Source organism: Primulina huaijiensis, chromosome 16, assembly GCF_012295235.1.
Source record: "Primulina huaijiensis isolate GDHJ02 chromosome 16, ASM1229523v2, whole genome shotgun sequence".
NCBI lineage: Eukaryota > Viridiplantae > Streptophyta > Magnoliopsida > Lamiales > Gesneriaceae > Primulina > Primulina huaijiensis.
This window is the reverse complement of record NC_133321.1, coordinates 15,198,502-15,210,745: the sequence shown is the minus strand read 5'-3', so window position 1 is coordinate 15,210,745 and position 12,244 is coordinate 15,198,502. Positions and strand designations below refer to the sequence as shown.

Here is a 12,244-nt window from a genome sequence, read left to right as displayed (position 1 = left end):
TTCTCTTCGTTTTTTTTTAGTTGGAGAAATTGTTTTTCATAAATTCAAAGTTTTATTGTAATTTTAAAATATTGTTAAAAATAAGTTAAAATCCCAAATTATTAATTAATCCATGTGAAAAGCTCCTAGGCGCTATATTTTGCACTAAAATAGATCGTTAAAATAGATTTTGTAGTCGGAGATTATCTTATTACTACTAGCTCACGCAATGTTCATTCGATTTTTTTTATAAGTATTCTTATTAAAAAAGGTTAAAATTTAAAATATTTTTTTAGATTATTTTTACAAAAATTTAATTTTCATGGGAAAAAAAGAAATAGGATCTGAAAAAAGAGACTTATTTTGAAAATTCTAAAAATTACACCAACGCACTATTTATCTTTATTTCGGCTCAAATATATATATAGAATATAGATTTTTTACATATAAATTTCTTGGTAAGTAGTTTATATATAAAAACTAAAAATTATTCTTTATAGTGTTATAACAGCCAATCTTGTGGCTCTTTATGCTGATTTGATAATTCTTTTTAGTGTTATTTTGAGGGGGAAAATATTTATATTTACTAGAAAACTCGTCTAACTATTAACGTTGGTTGCATCGTGTAGACTAAAATTTGTCGTGAATGGTGAAGCCTAAATCAAAAACTTAAAAAATACAGAAGAAAACATCCCTAAAGAGTCTAAACACAATTTAATCCAATTTACCCAAAAAAAAAAAAAAACAATGAATATTAACCACCAAATCAGTAATTAATTAATCCAAATTTACAAAAATAACCACAAAATCTGCACTTTATAAAGTATCAGCACAACATTTTACTGTCCCATTGCAAAACTCTCATGTGTGCTATCATGGTGCTATTCTCGCTTCTAGCAATTATTATTTAAAATATATCGATTAAATTGATTATCAAAATTTTAAATTCAAAATCCGAAACCGAACCGATTTATCCAATATTTTTTAAAATTAAAACCGAGTTCCTGAACTAACCAAACTGAATTTCTTTAACATTTTTTTGGCTCATCCAGACCTCCAATGAATTTTATGGGGATGAATAATTTTCTACTTTATTTCATTACATATTTATCCTTGTGGGGTGAGGTGCTACGTATAACAAGTGTACATTGTTAGAATCATCAGCCATAAAATAAAAACAGTGTTATAAATAACGCAAATCGTGAAGAAAAAATTTCAAATTGGGCCCGAGGGATGTAAGTACGGCATAAAAAGAGTGAGTTTCATGATAAAATTTTAAGTTAATTTTTATTTTAAAATTATTTTTAAGTTAAATTGTATCTTTTCAATAAATAATAAATAACAAGTATTTGGCGGCACAAAATTTAGGAAAAATTGTATTGTTGGTCTTTCATATTTGATTTTTTGCAATTTTAATCATCTATATTATCAAAGTCTATTGTTAGTCTTCTATCTTTCTATTTTTGGTAATTTTAATAATTTTTTATCAAGCTATCAATGTGACGACATACATGTCAGTGTCACGTTGAAAAAATGATTAAAATTATCCCAAAAAATGACGGGTTAAAATTGAAATTTGACGAGATAGAATACCTAAATCACAAAAAAAACATTTATGACCAAATATATAATTTTCCAAAATTTTAAACAAAAAACTCTAAAAGCACTTAAACAAAACATCGCTTAGTAAGAAATTTTTAAGATTTATGCTTTTATTCTTAAACTTTGCATATTTATGTGTTATTTAACATGTTGAGGATCAATCATAGTCCATGTTAGATAGAAAAATCGAAACTTGATACTTGAAATGTTGTACGATTTAAAAGATTTGAGTTACACGATTATAACCGGCTATAATTTTTGGTAAAGCGACAAGCATTCAGTCCTACAATTGATATCATAACCAAAGTCATTGGTTCGATTCTCATTGATTTCACGAAATGTAATTATTGAGCGAGATATTATTGGTGTATAATAATTGTCCAAGTCGATAGAACAATCGAAACGTGACATTTGAGTTGTTGTACAGTTTAAAATATTTGAGTGATATTGTTATCACCGGTTATAGTTTTTGTTAAAATGATAAGTGATTTAATATAATTAAAATTATAGTGAAAATTTAAAATCTCATTACAAACTGCTTAAAATGGTTAAGTTTTTGAATCTTAATTTAATTTAATTATTAGTTATTATTTATAGATGATATGAAAAGCAATAGAGGAGAAATAATTAAAATACTAATAAAACCAACCATATAAAATAAAAAACGATTTATTTAACATAAATAATTATAAAAAGACAATTACCTTGTAGTGTAACACATAATAAGATTACAACACAAATGAAGAAAGCTCAAAACAAATCATTTGTTACTCCGAATTTCCACCTTATCATCACATTTGCCAGCCGATTCAATCACAAGCGATTCATCTCTCACACTCCCACCACCTCCATTTCTTCCCTTATACCACTTCGCAACACACTGATACGCCAAGAAATTCACACAGTTTATCCCTGTCAAAATCCAGTAAAAATAGTCGAGCTTGCTTTGATTAAGATCATCCCTCAGCCACCCTGTTTTCACCCCTCCTGTGGTTTTCTCTATGATCTTGACAATGGCGGTACTCAGCCAACTTCCTATCCCAATCTCGCACAGAAACATGGCGCTGCTTATGCTTCTTGTCCCATCCGTAGCCTCGTCGTAGAAGAATTCGAGCTGTCCCACATATGTGAAAACTTCTGCTGTCCCGATGAGGAAACACTGTGGGAAAAGCCAGAAAACGCTGATCACGGAAGGATTTTCTCTGCGTTTTCTTTCAACCAATGCGGCTGAAACCATGGCGAAGATGGAGACAGACAAGCCGATCCCCATTCTCTGCAATGAGGTGATTCCTCTTGGATGGCCTGTTTTGGCACGGAGAGATGGGACGATGAGCTTTTCGTATATAGGTACCAATATCAGTGCATTTATGGCACTGAAAACAGGGGTGGAGCTTGCCGGGATTTCGAAATGAGGCCCAAGTTTTCTGTCCATGAAGTTGGCCTGGACGATGAAAAACGTGGAGAGCTGTGCAAAGGAGATGGCGAGGGCGATTGTTGTTGCCCAAACGGGTAGGATTCGGACAAAAGATTTGAATTCTTCTACTTGTGTTACAGTACAAAGTCTCCATTGATTCTTGGTGTTGCACTCCGGGTTTGTTATCACAGCTGCTTTATCAAGAAATCTGCGGGTAAATGCCATAGTTAGATTGCTTTAGGCTTATTAGAATTATGTTTCTTAACAAGGAGAAAAAAACAAGTCTTAAGCAAAAATTATTGTGAAATACCACACAATATTCCAATACATTGAATAAGAAACTACCTGTATTGTTCAGTGTGAGCAAGCTTTCGTGCACCAAAAATGGCAGATTCTCTGGTGTTCACCTCATACAGATTATCAACTCGCCCCACTTTGACGCCTCTAACATGATTCCTCACAGAAGCCACAATCACTTGACCAAATCGTGTAAAAGCACTTCCCATCGGCTTCTGATACCGATACTTTGTCAAACCAACAGCCAAGATAAAGATTGAACCCAACATTGATGCCGTTGGAATCCCAAATCCCCAAGTCCATCCAAACTCTACTTGTATGTACACCAAAAGGGTTATCCCTGCAAGTGCTCCCATGTTTATAGCAAAGAAAAACCAGTTGAAGAAGCTGTATTTTTTATGTGCTTCATTTCTATCAGATTCATCAAACTGGTCTGCGCCAAATGAGGAGACGCATGGCTTGATGCCTCCAGTCCCAAGGGCGATAAGCGCCAAGGCACAGTACAAGAAGGCTGTTTGGCTGGTGGATGCAGGAATGCAGGGCTTTTTCGTGCAGTGAGGTGGTCTTAAGCTGTCTATGGAGGCTGAAAAGGTAAGCAAAACCATTCCCTGATATGAAAACACGAACCTATAATTATCGATTCAATGAAGAAGACCAGCAAATTAGATCGAAAAACATCTTAAACTTGCTAATAAATCTACTAATGCATGGGAATTAGACATGAGATCGTACTACTGTGAAACCTTGAGAAATCGGGGATCTCGAAGGCCACAATGAATAGCTTCAATTAACAATTAATAACCAGAGTATGCATTCTAATTGAGCTTATAATGTAAAACAAAGACACATACTGATTATAGCCTCTTCACATCACCTGTCCATTGCATTGATTCTAAATGCAAGTGTAAATAATAGTTGTGCGTCCTAAACAGGAAAGCCCAGCCGTGAAAATAAGTCATTTAACTCATACTTTTTAAGTCATCTTACAGTTATTTCTTATGAAGTTGATGCGGAACAAATATTATATACCACAATATAACTAGGAATAATATGAACTTATGGGAACTAGTCTCAAATTCTTTTGCGGAACAAATATTATATACCACAATATAACTAGGAATAATATGAACTTTTGGGAACTAGTCTCAAATTCTTGAATAGTTGAAATATTTTCTGGTAAATAAAGAAATGATGGTGGTTTGTTGGTTCTTACAACAGCGTAGATGCAAGAAAAGATTATGATGGTCAGGAAACGTCCCAAATATGCATCAGCTATAAAGGCTCCAAGCAATGTAAGAACATAGGCTGCTCCAATCCAATCTGTTACGTGTGTAGCAGCATTGGGGACAGGCTGATGCATTTCACGTGCTAAGTAGGGAACCATACTCACAGCAATTGCAAAGAATGCCAACCTCTCAGCCACCTCATTTACTGCACCAAAAAAAAAGGTACATAAGGACAGTGGCTTGACCAAGAATTGATATTCACATCTGTATTCAAAAAAATACTATGCTTTCGAATATTCGGGGAATGGCCGTCCCCCAAGCTCCACTACTGCAGCATGATTTTGTAAACTGAGGGAACAAAAATGGCTTGCACAAAACAGAAAGGACACAAATATTCTTTGCAGTAGATGAACTTGGAAGACATGGCCAACTTAACATATGGATTTGATCTGTTTCAGAAAAATTTCACTTTAAATTCCAGAAAAAATTCATATGGCCAAGGAATGAACCTATGATGAAAGGGGAAGCTTTCCATCCCCCGGTGGACTGTTTATCAGCAATCCTCCCTTTATAATCAACACAACCATTTGAAACCAAAGTCGAAGACATGCCTTGTTCCTACAAAAAACAACTTCCATGCAATTTAGGAACCAAAAATAAATAAATGATCACTTATATCAACGAATGTAAATGTGATTCAAAATCCTGCCTTGTTGTTTTTCTTGTCTCCAATCCCGTCCATCGAAAGCTCTCCGGCGGTCATTTGTTCGTGTTTTAGAGACAACTTGGTAGTATTTTGAGTATCACAAGTTATTTACGTTTATATACAAATTAATGTGTCCTCGACAGTTCATTGTTTTCGGGTTCAAATTCTATTTAAATTAAGTTTGATTGGAAACTTTGAAGTGATTTCAAATGCTGCTTTTGACAGGGTCATGGCTCTGAGCGGCACTTGAGTTTATTATACTTGTTTCTTACATTTAAGAGCTGGAAAAAATGAAAATGTTCAGCAAATAGTGTCCACGAATAATACAGACAAATTTTTACAGTTCGATGCTGAAATATTATAAACCATAATCTATTGTTATATTGAATTAGTCAATTTAGGTGCCGTCCCAGCATTCAGGCCTACTCATCCATGTGTGAACCAAGCAAGGAGCAGCAACATAGATTTTACTATTAGCAAGTTAAAATAATATTGAAATTGATAATATTGTGAATTAATAAAAATAATGAAAGTATTATTAGTTCATCAGGTGTACAGATACAAGATAAACTAGTCAAGGACTAAACTAAAGAGTACTCCATTGTGGCCTCCCTTGGCTTGCATTCAGCTTCCAAGGCCTTCACTTTCGATATGCTAAATCGGAAATTTTATGTGCCTCATCATTGTCACACTATAATTTCATCCGGAAAATGATTTATGTTACTTAGCATGATTATATTCCCTACTTTAAAGTGCTCGATCGAAGATGTATTGTACTCAATTCATGTGTACAATGTGCTCGGCTAGTAAACTACTATACTAAATCGGACATTTTATGTACCTCGACATTGTCATACTATAAATTCATCTGAAATTGACTTATGTTTCTTAGCATGATTATATGACCTATTTTACGTACTGCTCGATCGAAGATATATTATACTCCATGTATATGTACAATATACTCGATCAGTAAACTACTATACTCAATTTATATTCAGAGATATCTTATTCACAAGAATTACGTACCAATTTAAACCCAAATTTTAAAAAAAATTAATACATAGTAACAACCATTTGTTTGTCTTCATTATATAATTTAAACCAACAAAATGACATAAACTTGCAATGTTTAAACTCCAATACTACTATAACTTCTTAACCATAAGCATAATGACAAATTATTAATTATTCAAACTTGTTTTTCAACAACCTATTTTCATCATATAATATTGTGGCTACCATACTGGCTCGATAAGTGTTCAAGACAACATATACTCATGTATCTTAATCCAGTAAAGCAAAAAAAAATTGTCGAAAAATTCGAACTGCTACGAATCTGCGCAATTGTGTCCATGCAATAAATTTCAAATCCATACTTGAACATTTACTTTTGCATAATTATCATATAAACATTAATTATCGTAGATTGAACATGATCACCAAATAGAAAATGACATCATATTGGTTCAATTAATCTCTTAAACTTATTTTGTCAAACGATAACACTATAATAATAAAATTCAATTCCATTAAAAAAAATAGCAAACATTATTATGAAAATAAGAAGAAACATAAGGAAGATCAATGCACTCTAATTCCTTTCTAGCAAAAAAATATGTCTCCAATTTTCTCTCTTCATCAACCGATTCTTAATGTCCACAAAAATAAGATATATCATTGAATTCATCCATGGAAACCTTGTCCGGAGTATTGCCTTACTTCTCAACATCTACAAATTCATGTCTCAAAGTGGTAATATATTTAGTAATATAACAGAAAATCCAAACATCATTAACAACAACATAACTAAAAAAAATACTTAAACTTAAAATAATCAATATGGGATTAAAGTATGCTCTATTTACGTGTTTTGTCAACTTCCTCTTACGTCTTGGTGTTGAGCTAGCCGGAGTCACAAACATGGACCTTCTTTTCTTCAAACGATCAGCCATATTCCTCATTCTATCCACAACTGAAGATTGAAAAACAGTATACTTCTCTACTTCTGAAATAGCAACAACACTACCACCACTACTCTCATTACTTGATCCATTTCTCGAATAACCTCATAACGCGTAGTTGTTTTCTTCTTTTAAAACATCAACATTATTATGTATCAATGCATTACATTTGGTACCAATTTCCATCTGATCAATTGAATAATTCAAAAAATGAGATCCCTTTACTTCTTTGTTTTCTTTCGCCAAATCAGAAACAACTTCTTATACCATTACATCTACAAAATCATCAAAGTTAGCGACTACAACAAGTGCTAACTCAAAAGTAACTTTTTCCTTGGTTTTATCAACCTTCTCCTCAGTTTCAACAATATTGTCATATTTATCGACCACAAACTCTTTTCACTTCACTATACGTGACATTTCCACCATCTAATTCACCGAACCTCTTTTTCAACATCTTTATTTGTAAGGTCCATGGGCCTATCCTTTTTAGGTCCCGCAGCTCATGTTTTTTATTGTACGGTCCATGGGTCTACCCTTTTTGGGCTTTACAATCACCATCCTCATAATAGTCCATGGAACCCTACTCATAGAACTCCTCATTCATGTCAGTGGAGTACATGCATCTTCAGATCTCGAACCCAAGGCCGTCCAGGTCATAAATACTTGGAATAAAAAGACCTGGTACCAATTGAGCTAGTACTTATGGCATGGACGGCCTTGGCTTCGAGACTGAGGAGGCATGTACTTTACTTCCAGAAGTGAGGAGTTATGTAAGTAGAGTTCTATGGACTATTATGAGAGCTGTGATTGCATAACCAAAAATGGATAGGACCATGGGCCTTACAATACTAGCTCAATTGGTACGAGGTCTTTTTAATCCAAATACTTATGGTGGCCTAGACGGTCTTGGGTTCAAGACCTGGGAAAGCATGTAATCTACTGCCAGGAGTGGAGAGTTTTGTAAATAAAGTTTAATGAGCTATCATTGGGGCTATTATTGCTGGACCCAAAAAAAGGTAGGCTCATGGGCCTTACATTATATCATCCATTTGTTCCATGACAATTTTCTCTAATCGTTTTGCTTCAGATCTACCTTCTTCTTTCTTTAAAACACGTTTCATGTCTAATAAAAACTTCACATCCTCACAAAATGGATGTATCGACAGAATCTACTCACAAAAAATAAATAAAATGTCAAACCAACCATGAATTTTACACATCTAGATTAATAAACTAAAATAATAAAAAGTACTTGAGTTGAATCTATGTTTTTCAATAATGATTTAGTGTCGGCTGCATTCAGCGGGATCTTGCTTCTCCCCCACCTAAACATTCGAGGATAAAGTAATCTTAAAATTGGGACTGTCTCACATAACCAAGCTTAAAACAAAAAATAAAATAAAATTTATTGAAAACGTACTAAGATCATAATTATTAAAGATATCTTCTTGTAGCTTCTGACGATTTGTCCTTCACTTTTTTTTCCCTATTTCGTGCATCTCATTCGAAACATTCTTTCTTCTTCATGACATTACTCTTTCACTCCGTCAAACTCTTTGTAGTCGGGAAATGGAGGGAAGAAGATACAAATAAAGTGATATTCTTATAATATATACAGAGGGTATTTTTGGGTTTTATTTAAAATGAGGACAATTGAGTATTTTGGTATTCATTAGGGAGTTAAAACATATACATTTCTTTTGTCTGAGAATAATAATAAATATATTCTCAGATGGGGACTGACTACAAAATTCAGAGAGGCACTAGGAATTTTTGAACAATTTAAAGTTGATTCAATTATTCTTAAATTTAAAGTTATGAATTTCCAGGTTATTAATTTGGCACTATCAAGTTCATAATTGTGTAGTTTTAATTTCCACGTGATTGGTTTTAACGTTATTGGTATGGTATAGTCCCAATTGAAGCAATGAAGGAGCCCTACATATAATACAAAGATATCTGCGGTCAAATCTTTTTTCAGTTTGGATCGATTCATGCACAAAATTAATTACATATACACTAGTTGTATATAAGTAGGATGTCAATTGATACACAATTTGTCCCAACAATCATTTAAAACACAGTTCCAAAAATGTTAACATAAAATGTAGATTTGAGCAAAAATATGAAAAAATTCCTTGGAAGTTTTAGGCTGCAAGGGAAACTCTTAAGTAACGTTTTTGTTTGCCTAAACATAGTGTATGTCGATTTTACCTATTTCACTTGAAGCCAAATCTAGGTGACTCTCGACAACAGTTCGTCCCAAAGATCCCTCAACCGAGCTGGTTGGTAAATAACCTAGCATGTCCATCAGATGTACTCGTAAAGCTTTGTAGTTTGTACTCATTCGGCCGATTGTGAGGCTTCATAAACCAAACCTTATCACTCAACTTCGATGCATTTGAAAAAAGACTCGGGTATTTCTGAAGGCGAAGAAAGAGTTGACACACATTTGAACTGTTACAAAAAAGAATCATTGTCAATAATTGTTCACAGTTTTTGTACTAAACACAAATCAGAACATGGGAAAACATGCGTGAAGATAGGTATACCAACCTTGTGTTGCTTGTATTTCTCCCTTACTGCAACCAAAGAAGTCAATTTTCTACTTGATTGCAAGTCGTGAAGGATGCAAACACATTCTCTTAAATCTGCTGCCTTGTATCCAGAATGAATTTCAAGAGCCGAAGTCTATAGAAAGACAAACAATCATCAAGTTTCACAATTCATCTCATTCAGCAATCCATTGAAACTGTCACAGAAATCTAAATTGCCTTTACCCAAGGATGTTGCTTAGGTTGGAGGATAAATCTTGATAGGAATGTGACTGAAGCGGCCACCATAGAAGGCAAGAATTTAACACATCCATAATCCAGTAAACTTAACTCAGCTAGGTAATACCCCAAGAACTCCAATTGTAGACTACACCCCTGCATATGTCCAGGTAAATGAGAATCGGTTACCTTAAATTCTTTAAAGATAATAATGCAACACTTGAGCAAGATGACAGGGTGCAAAAAGGACAACTTATCAGGTTTACAATTTACCTTGTCATCTTTTTTAGTCATCCTTGCGAATCTTCTGCAATTATAATTATTACAAGTAACAACTTTTTAGTCAAATGAACTAAGAAAATAACAAGAAATGACAACAAAAAAATCATGATCAAATTCTACCTAAGGAATGCTTTCACGGTGGGATTGCCCATTTCAAATTTAAGGGATTTAAGCACATCACTCTCCATCTTTACCACATCTTCTTTGGTATATGTGTTATCAGTGATGTAGCAAAAATCTTCCACATGTGGAGGACTGATCTCCTCGTATTTCCTAGTAATCAAGCACATATAAAATACAATTAGCAAAATCAAAAAACACAAGGGGGGCTGCAGAATAATAGAAAGAATGCCGATAAGAATGTTCGTACGAGGCAATGAGCATTGAGGAAACACCAAGAAGTTGAAGTCTTTGCCTATTAATGGCATTTGAAGATAAGAATCTGTCAATGTAGGAGACCGTCAAATACAATGTGTCGGAAAGAAGCTTGTACTCCTCCACAACCTCGACTAACCAATCTATTAGGACCCCTCTCATGTTTGCTGTGACATCCTTCTGAATCTTTTCTATGTAATCTGGCAGTGGCCTTCTCTTGGGCTCCATCTGGGAAACAAAAAAGGAAAATGCATCTTTTTCATCTTCCCAAACAACAGATCCATTCAATTTATCAAGAATAAACACGAGTAATCCAGAAAATTAATCATCATCGATCGCATAGTTGTGGCATCAGAATCAAACTTATCACCCATAAAGCCAAATCCGTCCAAAATTTTATCACATCTGCACAAAATCTTACTAAAATATGAATGCCTGCAGCGTTAATATCCAATTAGCTATCAACTAGTTCATTTAACTGCAAAATCTGAAACACGGATAATCCCAGAAGATAATTTGAGACCAGTTTTCGAACCCAGACTTAGGCAATCGTATGCTTTAAGCTCAAACTAAACCTCAGAATCCAGACGTTTTTAGCTAGTGAGCTTCACCAACTCAAATCAACAATCACATTCAACAAAACAAGAAACCATGTTCAATTAACCTCAGAAAGTAAAATCATGAAACGATCGAAAGTTACACACACCTCCATATTGTGCAGATATCCATATATATCAGAAACATAAGCTCCGCACATCTGAGGATCATCACAATCCCCGACCACATCAATCCCAGAATCAAACTCCTCATTCGCGCTCTTATTTATCCTCGTACTCGCTTTTCTCTTCTTCGCGTCCAATTTAGGCCCCCTTTCTTTCTTCCCACCTACAACATCAGATTTCAAGCTCTCGCTCGATCCCACATTTCGTGAAGACGCGACATTCTGAATCTCACCCAACACCACCCTCTTCTTCTCGTTCCGTTCCTCCATGGACTCTGCAGCTGCTCTCCTCTTCGCAGCCAAGCGCGTTACTCTGACGCAGTTTTCTTGGTCCGCCATTGTAGTGTACCTAAAACAGTGAACACAAGAAAGCTACGCAGAGAAAGAATAAGGGAAATGTCGGCGAGTAAGAGAGGTTGAGCATAGCAAGTAGCTGAAGTATATAAGCTACATATGACATTACAAGAACCGCCATTGGATAGGAGGTTCAAAAAAATTTGAGCGAGCGGGGCGGTCCGCTGAAAAACTTGGAACTGAAAATGAAATGGGTTTTCGATTTAATTTCCAATTCTTGGCCCGGGAGGACTGTGCAAATGGTTTGAAATTCGAGAATTTGGGGATTTTGGATGAGCTTCCCGGCTAAAACATTTGGAATTTGGAAATGGCTCTCTGTGATTTAAACACTTTCTTAATAACTTTCATATTTTGGCAAAAATGATTATGCCTCTAATATTATAAAATAACTTCCATGTGTAATAAATATATTAAAAATACTCAATTTTTTAAAATAAATATATATTTCTCCCACCAAACTTCATTTTATTTCTAGGTCAATTTTTGAAAAATTTAACGAATAGAAATAAGATATCATATGTCTCAAATTAATAATCTAGAATGAGAT

At 34.3% G+C, this 12,244-nt stretch overlaps 2 protein-coding genes across 2 annotated transcripts; both read right to left on the bottom strand.

The window, feature by feature from the left end:
* Positions 1–2,341: 2,341 nt before the first annotated feature.
* Positions 2,342–5,497, bottom strand: LOC140961064 (protein NRT1/ PTR FAMILY 8.2-like). The gene is made up of 4 exons (XM_073419383.1): positions 5,028–5,497; positions 4,506–4,723; positions 3,341–3,900; positions 2,342–3,203 (listed from the first exon to the last, which is right to left on the bottom strand). Exons 1-4 carry the CDS (start codon positions 5,125–5,127, stop codon positions 2,342–2,344), a joined length of 1,740 nt encoding a protein of 579 aa, XP_073275484.1. The 5' UTR covers positions 5,128–5,497.
* Positions 5,498–9,281: 3,784 nt separating this feature from the next.
* On the bottom strand, positions 9,282–11,996 carry LOC140960914 (putative cyclin-A3-1). Its single transcript, XM_073419237.1, has 7 exons — positions 11,329–11,996; positions 10,618–10,850; positions 10,368–10,520; positions 10,239–10,272; positions 9,972–10,121; positions 9,748–9,882; positions 9,282–9,648 (listed from the first exon to the last, which is right to left on the bottom strand). The coding sequence occupies exons 1-7, from the start codon at positions 11,680–11,682 to the stop codon at positions 9,574–9,576; spliced, it is 1,134 nt and encodes a 377-aa protein (XP_073275338.1). The 5' UTR covers positions 11,683–11,996; the 3' UTR covers positions 9,282–9,573.
* Positions 11,997–12,244: the final 248 nt, after the last annotated feature.

Bases quoted from the DNA above. Each gene is read 5' to 3' on its own strand.
- LOC140961064 (XM_073419383.1), bottom strand. From the start codon at position 5,127: ATGTCTTCGACTTTGGTTTCAAATGGTTGTGTTGATTATAAAGGGAGG. The intron at 4,724-5,027 runs GTTCATTCCTTG...TTTTTGGTGCAG, and splicing joins AGCTTCCCCTTTCATCATAG to TAAATGAGGTGGCTGAGAGG. The intron at 3,204-3,340 runs GTAGTTTCTTAT...ATTTACCCGCAG, and splicing joins GCTCACACTGAACAATACAG to ATTTCTTGATAAAGCAGCTG.
- LOC140960914 (XM_073419237.1), bottom strand. From the start codon at position 11,682: ATGGCGGACCAAGAAAACTGCGTCAGAGTAACGCGCTTGGCTGCGAAG. The intron at 10,273-10,367 runs GTAGAATTTGAT...TTATAATTGCAG, and splicing joins ACCGTGAAAGCATTCCTTAG to AAGATTCGCAAGGATGACTA. The intron at 9,883-9,971 runs GTAAAGGCAATT...GTCTTTCTATAG, and splicing joins AACCTAAGCAACATCCTTGG to ACTTCGGCTCTTGAAATTCA.